This window comes from Budorcas taxicolor, chromosome 7, assembly GCF_023091745.1.
Source record: "Budorcas taxicolor isolate Tak-1 chromosome 7, Takin1.1, whole genome shotgun sequence".
NCBI classification, from domain to species: domain Eukaryota; kingdom Metazoa; phylum Chordata; class Mammalia; order Artiodactyla; family Bovidae; genus Budorcas; species Budorcas taxicolor.
This window is the reverse complement of record NC_068916.1, coordinates 12,942,042-12,952,046: the sequence shown is the minus strand read 5'-3', so window position 1 is coordinate 12,952,046 and position 10,005 is coordinate 12,942,042. Positions and strand designations below refer to the sequence as shown.

At 56.2% G+C, this 10,005-nt stretch overlaps 1 protein-coding gene across 2 annotated transcripts; it reads right to left on the bottom strand.

The window, feature by feature from the left end:
- Positions 1-756: 756 nt before the first annotated feature.
- TRMT1 (tRNA methyltransferase 1) lies at positions 757-9,798 on the bottom strand. Of its 2 annotated transcripts, none has more exons than XM_052643043.1 (17): positions 9,701-9,798; positions 9,193-9,477; positions 9,054-9,109; positions 8,441-8,583; positions 8,080-8,267; positions 6,250-6,365; positions 6,054-6,166; positions 4,023-4,171; positions 3,729-3,815; positions 3,577-3,646; positions 3,353-3,487; positions 3,184-3,269; positions 2,740-2,848; positions 2,579-2,655; positions 1,347-1,466; positions 1,126-1,255; positions 757-925 (listed from the first exon to the last, which is right to left on the bottom strand). In XM_052643043.1, exons 1-17 carry the CDS (start codon positions 9,796-9,798, stop codon positions 776-778), a joined length of 2,112 nt encoding a protein of 703 aa, XP_052499003.1. In that variant the 3' UTR covers positions 757-775. The 2 variants fall into 2 exon arrangements, with proteins under 2 accessions (XP_052499003.1, XP_052499004.1); XM_052643044.1 differs by having other exon boundaries at positions 9,193-9,396; positions 9,701-9,774.
- Positions 9,799-10,005: the final 207 nt, after the last annotated feature.

Below are 10,005 nucleotides of genomic sequence, written 5' to 3'. Positions count from 1 at the left end.
GGACAGGTCTGAGTACTGGGGGCGCGCCCACGCTTGGAGGATGGGAAGAAGGGGAAGAGGGTAAAGGCCCCCGCGGGCGTGAGCGCACGGCTGCCGCCCCGTGGCCACCTTGGGAATCGCAGGCGCCAGCAAATGGGTGGCTCCGCGGTAAAGAAGCCGCCTGCAGTGCGGGAGACTCGGGTTCCATCCCTGGGTCAGGAAGATCCCCTAGAGAAGGAAATGGCAACCGACTCCACTGTTCTTGCCTGGAGAATCTCATGGACAGAGGAGCCTGGTGGGCTACAGTCCAAGGGGTTGCAGAAGAGTTGGACTCGATTTAGGGACTAAACAAACAAAAGCGCCTTGCAGGCAACCGTTAACTCCCTACCTCCCTAATACAGACAGAACACTCCAGTTAGAAACACTGACAACACCTCATCAGGCAGGGACCAACATGCCAGATGCACAGAGCTCACCAAGGGGGTTAAAATAGATGGACAGAGGGACTTCCCTGGTGGTCCAGTGGCTAAGGCTCTGAGCTCCCAGTGCAGGGCATCCCAGTTTGAGATCCCTGGTCAAGGAACTAGATCTTGCATGCTGCAACTAAGACCCAGTGCAGCCAAATAAATAACATATTTAAATAAACTCAATAAAACAGATGGGCAGAGAAACAGCCCTCAGATAAGGAGCTGAAGAGATGAACAGAGCCCCTTAGGTAGATGGACAGAGAAACCCCAGGCAGCCTCCCCATTCAGACAAATGACAGTCGGGGGAAAGTGAAAACGCCTTTATTAGCTCACTCTATGCCTGGACCAGTAGCAGCCCCAGGCTCAGCGGGGTTCTGACTGGGGGCCTCTGGACAGTCAGTGGGGGTGGCTTCAGCAGTGGCCTTGGGTGAGGGGGGGCTATGTGAGTAGCAGCACTGGTCCCCCTGTTGACAGGTGCCCTGGTAGGAATACAATGGGTGTGAATGAACCCGGTTCTGAAGCACAGCAGCCTCCACTGGGTTCCTTCCCTGGATAGGGAGCTCACTCCCACCCACTTGCCTAGTCCCACCTCCCCCAGCCCTGCTAGCCCACTGCCCCAGTCCTGTGGCCGGGAGGAGAACCCATGGGTGGTTCGGTTGAGGGGTGGGGGGCACCTCACCTTCTTGAACCTCTTGCAGGGAAATGTCTTGAGCCAGGCGGCCCGCTCAGCCGGGTCCTCCACCGGCTCCTTTCGCTTATTTTGGAGCAGCCTACGTCTCTCTTCCACAGTTTCTCCTGCTGCCTTGCCTCTGTGTAGGGAGACGAGGGGAGGCTCCATCGGCCTTTGTGCCCACTCCCCCCCAGCTAAGCCCCACCTTCATTCACCCTACTCTCGCTCACCCTGGCCGGGCACGGGGCCGGGGACCCCAGTTGGCCTCAGGGTTGGCCTGGAAGCGCTTGAGTCCTCGCTGGCGGGAGCTGGGGTTGGCATCGTCCCGGATGGTGAAGTTGGCCTGCAGCCTAGGGAAATGGGAGTGGGGGCTGAAAGGCATCTGCCAGGCGACTGGGCACACACCACCTAGGCTGCCTGCCCGCCTCGGTGCAGCTCGAGGCACCTTGGGAAAACTGTCTGCAGGTGTAGGGTTTCTATCATTTATTTAATAAACATTTATCAAGTGCCTACAGTGGGCCTCAAATCTGCCGCCAGTAAAGCTGACATTCTAATGCCTAAGATAGATGAGCAAGGAGGCAAGTCAGAAGTCAGACAACTGGGCTTCCTTGGTGCTCCAGGGGTTAAGAATTCGCCTGCCAATGCAGGGCACGTGGTTCAATCCCTGGTCCGGGAAGATCCCACATGCCATGAAGCAACTAAGCCTGTATGCTCCAACTACTGAAGCCTGTGCACCTAGAGCCACAACAGGAAAGGCCACCACAATGAGAAGCCCAAGCAGCACAACCAGGGAGTAGCCCCCACTCACTCCAACTAGAAAATACCCATGCACAGCAATGAAGACCCCACACAGCCAAAAGAATAAAGGAAGAAACTAGCAAATTATATCATGTGAGGACATAAGGGAGCAGGGTAGAGCAACGGGGAGTCTGGGAAGGAGTGCGGTGAGAACAGGGCAACAGGGACACAGGAAGAAAGTTTGGGAAGAGCCGTCGGGGGGCCTAAGGCAGCACTCAGGCACAAGGAACAGCCCTGCAGAGGCTGGGCCTGCCAAGTTTGAGTGAGGAGGCCAGGGTGGAGGAGCGGGGGTAGGGGGCCAGAGCAGGGAAGTGATGGGAAAACATTACAGGGCCTGCAGCCACAACTGTTTCCACTGGGTCAGGTGGGAGCCACAGAGGGCTCTGAGCAGAGGAGGGCCAGGATCTGACTTGTGCTCACAGGTGCCCTCTGGCTGCTGTCTGGGAAAGAGCTGATGACGGGGGAGGAGCTGGGGGACCAGGGGGATGGGGACTGCGTTGGTCCAGACGAGCAGAACTGGGGCCAGAGGAGGGAGAGGACAGAACGGGGTGCAGAGAGTGGATGGACTCCAGAGCTCACTTGAAAAATGAGCATGTGTCTATGACGGGAAGTGTCTGGGCTGTCTACTCCCTGAGCCTGTAGGCAGCCGTAACCATGCCCGTACCTGGGCTCCACCCTGAGAATGCGGAAGGCTGGGCTGCTCTCTGACAGGCGCTCCCGTTTCACTGGATACTCCTTCTCCTGGGAGGCAAAGGTCAGAGGTCAGGGCACTGGCACTGACCACCCCCTGCCTCCCCTATCCCACCTGGTTAGGCCGGGCCTCACCCAGCACCGCATGATGTCCCAGACGGCCGAGGAGGGGGCGTCTGTCTTCACGGCATTCTTACAGGCGTGGGAGAGGGAGACCCGGAAGCCGGCGTGGAGGAGGGCCGACCTGGGGACCAGGAGGGATGGCGAGGGGGAGGGCCGGACCCGAAAGTCAGTGCTGACCCACGTGTGGGGCCGTGAGCCTAGTTTCATGGGCTCGCATGGCTGTATATCTGCCGGTGACTGCACCGCCTGCATGATGCCAGCCACCCTAACCGCAAGATCCTAACATCCCCCCTGGCCAGGGCTCATGGCTTCTAAGAACTGGTCTCAGCCCTCGTGCCCTAGACCTGCTTTATGTTTGATCTCTACTTTCCAGGGGACTCTGGCCCAAGAGGGGCCCGACTCGCCCATGGGCACCCTGGGGGTCAGGCACAGGCTCCAGCCCAGGCCCGGCCTCACCGCAGCTGCAGGAGGCTGGGCGTGTTGCAGTGCATGGTGCTGCTCAGCTGGTCCAGCGTGTAGTAGAGAGGCACGTCCGGGAGCTCCTGTAACAGGGCCATGGGATAGGTGTGGGGCCCATCGGGGACGGATGGCTGTCCCCCTTCTGCTCACAGTCCCCGGTCTCCACCTCCGTGATGACACTCAGCACTCCTCGGATCCGCTCTGCAGTGTGGAAGCGGCCAGGGTTGGCGCTCACAGCCTCGAGGACACGGCCCACGAATTCCAGGTCATGGAGGGGCTCTGCCCACATGGGGCCACCGAGCTGCGAACACACAGGGGCTGGATGAGCAGGGAGCAAGAACGCCAGGCCCTCCGCCTTCAAATGCTCCCCACCGACCCGCCTCGCCCCACCTGGTGTCGCTGCCCACAGTGCTCGCACTCAGGGGCCACGGGGGGACCACAGGCTGCAGAGAACTTGAGCCTGCTCAAAGAGGGGTAAGGTTGGGGTCAGGGGGCAACTTTGGCTGGGCTGTCCCCTTCCCCTCCAGCTCACCCTTGCTCACCGGCCACCGGAGGCTGCTGATGCTTTGCCAAGGCGCTGCAGGTGGAAGGCCCCGCAGCCCACGCACTGGAACACCAGCGCCTGCTTGCTGTGGGGGACAAGGGCAGCCGCCGCTTCCTAGCACAGTCACATCCCAGCTCCTCCCTCAGACTGACTGGGCTCCCTTTGGGAACCCCCCAACATTTCCCCAAGGCAGGACCATGTCCACCCCTCCCACCCCGCCCACCCACCAACCAACCTTGGGAAAGACCCTTTTGCCTCTTTCCATCCATCACTCCTCTTTGCCCCAGACTACCTGGCTGAGGCCTTGACCTTGGCCTGGCCAGTGAAGACACGAACGAAAACCCGTACATAGAAGTCAGCGCTGATGCTGAGCAGTGGCACCACGAAGCGCTGGTAGCAGTTGGCACGGAGATCCAGGCTGTGCAGGACAGTCCTCAGGGCCTGGTGTGGGGGACGGGTGCCAGCCATCAGCCCTGCCCTTACTGCCACCTTCCCTACACGGAGCCACACCAGGGGCTCACAGGTACAGAGGCAGGACCGGCTCGTCACATTCTGAGCCCAGCGCTGAGTGACCCTTGGCAAGGGAGAGCCTCAGCTTCCCCATCTGTAAAATCACACCAGTGTGTCTCTTTCTGGCCCTACTGGGGACACTAAACGATTAAGGAAAGAAAGCACGCGTGCGTGCTAAGTTGCTTCACTCATTCTTGACTCTCTGTGACCCTATGGACTAGCCCACCAGGCTCCTCTGTCCATGGGACTCTCCAGGCAAGAATAGTGGAGTGGGTTGCCATGGCTTTCTCCAGGGGCTCTTCTGGACCCAGGGATCAAACCCGAGTCTCCTGTGGCTCCTGTATGGCAGGTGGATTCTTTACCACTGAGTCACCAGGGAAGCCCAAGGAAAGAAAGCACAGACCCGTTAACCAAACGGCTTCCAGTTAACACTGGATGTATGCCCCGTGCTGGGTGATGCGGCCCAAGGCTGCAGTGAGGCTGACACAGCAAGGGGGTAGCACTTCCCAGGCTGGCCTGACAGCAGGGCTCCTGAAGACCAAGGACAGGAGCCCTCCTTTTCCACCCCCTTGACACGGCCAGCCTTGCCTTCTTGAATCTCCTCAGCAAACCATGGGCTCTGGGCCACCATCACACCCATTTCACAGATGCAAAAACAGAGGCCCAGAAAAGGTGAAGTCACTTGTCCAAAGCCACCAGCAAAACTAGGACCTGAACTCAGAGCCAAACACAAAACCGGAAAAACTGCCTTTAAAAAGAACACTGACCACTGGAGCTCCCCAGTGGTCTAACGTTTAGGGCTTCCACTGCCGCGGCCCAAGCTTCAATCCCTGGTCGGGAAAACAAGATCCTGCAAGCCACAAGGCGTGGCAAAAAAAAAACAACAGACGGCGGTTGTTGAAATAGAGAATACTAGAAAGAATAATGTGGAACTTTCCTGGTGGTCCAGTGGCTAAGACTCCACACTCCCAATGCAGGGGGACCAGGTTCGATCCCTGGTCAAGGAACTAGATCCCACATGCCGAAACTAAGACCAGTGCAGCCAAATTTAAACAAATACTAAAAAAAATAATAATAAAAAGGAAGAAAAAGGAGAATGTAATCACCCACTCTTATCCTAGGCAAAACTTCTCCACCACCACCACCCCCAACCAATTTGCAGCCATGCTCTCAAGAATTATGCTCGTTAAAAACACGCATGTCAGGACTTCCCTAGTGGTCCAGTGGCTAAGACTCCACGTTCCCAGTGCAGGGCGCCTGGGTTCAATCCCTGGTGGGGGAACTAGATCCCACACGCAGCAACTAAGAGTTCACATGCCTCAACTAAGCAACTAAGACCTGGCACAGCTAAATACATAAATAAAAAACATTTTTTTTAAGATAATAATAAATAACGCGCTTGTCGGGATTCCCAGATGGCTCAGTGGTAAAGAATCCAACTGCCAAGGCAAGAGACATGGATTCCATCCCCAATTCAGGAAGATCCCACATGACTCGGAGCAAATAAACCTGCGCGTCACAAGTAGCGAGCCTGTGCTCGAGCCCAGGAGCTCTAGAGCCCATGCTCCGCAGTAAGAGAAGGCGGTGCGCCGCAACTAGGGAGTAGCCGCCCGCTTGCCGCCACTAGAGGAAAGCCCGTGCAGCGATGAAGCCCCAACCCAGCCAAGGATAAATAAACAAAAATAAATAAACTTCATATATATAAAAAAAGAACACGTTTGTGGTCAGCGTCTGGGGATGGATCTGCCTCTGGCTGCCTGGAGGAAGCTGAGCAGGTCTGGGGGGCGGGGAGGCGAGCCCGGCGGCCTCTCACCATCTCGTGGCAGGCCCGGCTCTTGAGGGCCATGGCCCCGTATTTGCTGTAGCAGGTCTCCCCGCTGTTCCCCGCCAGGACCGCCATGTCTGTGCAGGTGACGCACAGCAGCCCTGTAGGGAGGGACGGAGCAGTGAAGACTCGGTAACGCCCCAAGCCCTACTGCGCACGGTCCCCCGCAGCAGGCTGGCCTCACCTCCTTCACTCACAGCCTGCACGGCGGCGTCCAGGAAAGAGGCGGGGCTGCCGTAAGGGTCGAGGTCGATGACGTCAAACCGCTCCGACGCCTTCTGGTGCTGGTACATCAGCATCCTGGGAGCAAGAGGGCAGATCCTGAGCCCCTTGCCCCAGGGACCCCTCCACAGCCCCACACTCACGCCATGTGATGGTTTGGGCCTGGACTTGGGAGGCCAGCTGCCCAGGTTCAGATCCTGGCTCAGCCACTTGCTAACTGTCTTAACTTTTCCTCCTTGGATCTGCTACTCATCTAACAATGGCAATAATAATAGCCAATACTGAGAGTTCCCTGGTGGTCCAGTGGTTTGGACTGACTCCACGCGTTCACTGTAGGGGCCACGGGTTTGATCCCTGGTCAGGGAACTAAGATCCTACCTGCCAACTGGTGTGGCCCAAAAAAAAGCTAGTCAATACTGATGTAGCACATATACGTGTGTGTGCACACTCAGTTGTATCCGACTCCTGGTGACCCTATGGACGGTAGCCCACCAGACTCCTCTGTCCATGGGATTCTCCAGGCAAGAATAGTGGAGTGGGTTGTCATTTCCTCCTCCAGGGGATCTTCCCAAATCAGGGATCGCACCCAAGTCTCTTACACTGGCAGGCAGGTTCTTTACCCCTGAGCCACCTGGGAAGCCCATAGCACATATATAACTGACACCATTTCAGGCAGTTTATAGATGTATTAATTCAACAATCTTCCACAGATTTGAAACTAATTGTTGTTCTCTGCAGGTGAGAAAATGTAAATTCTACTGACTAAGTTATTTGTAACAGCAACCCTCCCTCCCTTCCTCCACCCTTTATACCCTGGATTTCCCCGCTGCCTCCAGCACTTCTCACCACTACACAGTTTACTTATTTGCCATCATCTGTGCTTCCTATTAGATTCTAATATGGTCAGAAAACCATGTGGGATCTTAGTTCCCCAACCAAGGATGGAACCTGAGCCCCTGCAGTGGAAGCAAAGAGTCTTAACCACTGGACAGCCCGGGAAGTCCCCAGCAAATATTTTTAATTCATTTATTTTCTGTAAACCGTCAGGTAGTAAATATTTTAGGCTTTGTGAGCCACATGTGGTCTGTCACATATTCTTCTTTTTCTAAACCTTTAAAAATGTGAAAGACATTCTTAGATAGCAGGCCATTAAAAAACACACACACACACACACACACACAAACAGGCTGTGGGCCTGGCAGGCTGTAGTTTGCTGATCCTTGCATTATCAACTCCACAAGGTCAGGGGTTTTGTCTGTATTGTTTACCGATGCGGTCCTGACAGTTAGAATGGTGACGGGCACTGGATATACGCTGGTTCACTTGACTGAATAAAAGTGCAAGAAGTTGGGACTTCCCTGGTGGTCCAGTGGCTAAGACTTCACGCTCACAAATGCAGGGGGCCCGGTTTCCATCCCTGATCAGGGAACTAGACTCCACATGCTGCAACTAAGAGTTCGCATGTCGCAACGGAGATGGAGAATCCTGGGTGCCGCAACTAAGACCCAGGGCAGCCAAATAAATAAATAAAAATAAATAAATATTTTTTAAAAGTGCAGGAAGTTAAGTCTGAAATGGAGTCCATAATGGTATTTATATCCACCTGTGAGCACAAACTATAATCAATACACCAACCCCAATAAAACTACTGTCCTTGTTTCACAGACAAGGAAACAGGCTCAGAGAGGCTACAGTCACTCCCTCAAGGTCATAGAGCAAGAATATGACACAGCCAGGATGTGACCCCAGGTGACTTTGTTCCAGTGGCCAGCACTCTATGCCCAGCACCTACCGGGCATCTGCCTGGCTGGGCTGTACCAGGTGGGCCACTTCGTTGAGCTGCACGTTACGGCGCATAAGAGCCACAGCTCGGGCAGAGGCATCATTGGCAACCACAAATCGGAGACCAGGCACCTCTCGAGCAAAGCGAATGGAACGTAAGCCGGAGGCTGCCAGGCCTTCCAGCACTTTCAGGCCTTCCTGTTGGAGTAAGCAGAGCCCCATTCACATCCACACCGCCATCCTCTGCTGGATCCCCTACCCCTCAAGGAGCCCCCACCGCCCACCTCCTCTAGCCCTTCCCCTCCAGGATCCTTCCTTCCTTCATCACCCACTAGACTCCAGGGTTGCTGCCTCCTCTGTTCAGGCCCCACCTCACAGATCTCCCCCACAGCGGCTGTTCGAGGCTGGTCTTCCAGGGCCAAGTTTGCACCCTCTTTCGGTTCAGGCTTGTCCTCCTTTGGCTCTGACAAGTCCACGACCACCTTTTGCACATCCTTCTCACCTGGCACCTTGACTGCAGCCACCCAGAAGCACAAGTCAGGGGATATCAACGCGCCCTCTGAGAAACCTCCCCCTACTCTTCAGCACGTGCTTCCCAGGTGGCTCAGCAGCCAAGAATCCACCTGCAAAGCAGGAGACGCAAGGGATAAAGGTTCAATCTCTGGGTGGGGAAGATCCCCTGGAGCAGGAAATGGCAACCTACTCCAGTATTCTTGCCTGGGAAATCCCATGGACAGAGGAGCCTGGACAGTCCATGGGGTCGCAAAGAGTTGGACACGACTGAGCAACTGAGCATGCACGAACTCGTCAGTATACAGAAAATGCAGGGAAGAAAATCGTCTCTGGAGACAGGCTAAGGAGCTGAGCCCAGGACCTGCTATGTAAGGCTGGAGCCTTTCTGGAAGGTCAGGGACAGAAGGGGCGGGGCACCGAGAGAGCTCTGTGTGATACCCCTGCCCATCAGGAGCCTGGACCTTCACTCACTCTGGATTCCTTTGGCCGCAAGCTGAATACGAGCAAATTCCGTGATCACAGCGCATCTGCGGGAGACGGAGAGTCAGCTCACACCCCTCAATCTCAGACCCACTGCCCTCTGCCAAGCTGACCCCGGGTCCCTGCTCACGTTAGGTCCCGGTTGAACTCTTGCACTGGGTTGTAGAAAACTTCGTTGGCGCTGGGAAAGACGATCTTGGCTGCCCCCTCGGTGATCGTCGTCTCCTGAAACCCAGGTGGGCGCTCTTCTCTGTTCGGCTCGGTGCCATTCTCCATGGCTGCTGGATTCGGCGGCCCTTGGGACTGCCCCTCCATAAACCGGGCTCTGTAGAGACTGAGGACGGAGCGGAGAGTCGGGCTTAGCCACAGAACGGTCCTCGCACGGGACATCCGCGCGCGCCTCTGCCCGCCAATCCTGGTTGGAAGGGTAGAGGAGGGAATAGCCAAAGCATCAGATAGCTGCGTTCCCGGGGCGAGTGGCCTACACAACTGTAAAGTAGGGACTAAAGAGACCCCGGGACCTCGGTAAACTGACACCACCCCCCATCTTTGGAGAATTGTCCCTGAGAAGCCAGAAGCTCTCGAGCGGGTCCACCCATGGTCCGGATCCCTCCTCGCGTCTCCCAGGCCCTTCTCACCGTCTCTCGAGACACCGAAAATCGAACTGGTCTCGGTGCACGCTTCCCGGATTAGGACCTGGGCGCCGACATGTTGGCAAAGTAGGCGGGCAGATCATGTGACAGAATTCAGTCAATCAGTGATGGTTGACTACAGTGGACAGTTAGGATCAAAAGGCACGGCGAAAAGCGCTGAAAGTGTGCGGTGGACTTAATCACTGCGTCTTCCCTTGGAGCGGGGCGGGAGGGCCGGGGGGAGACCCGTCACTAGCCCCATTTCCCTGATGAGGAAAGTGAGGCTCAGAGGAGGGGCGGTAAGCGGAGAA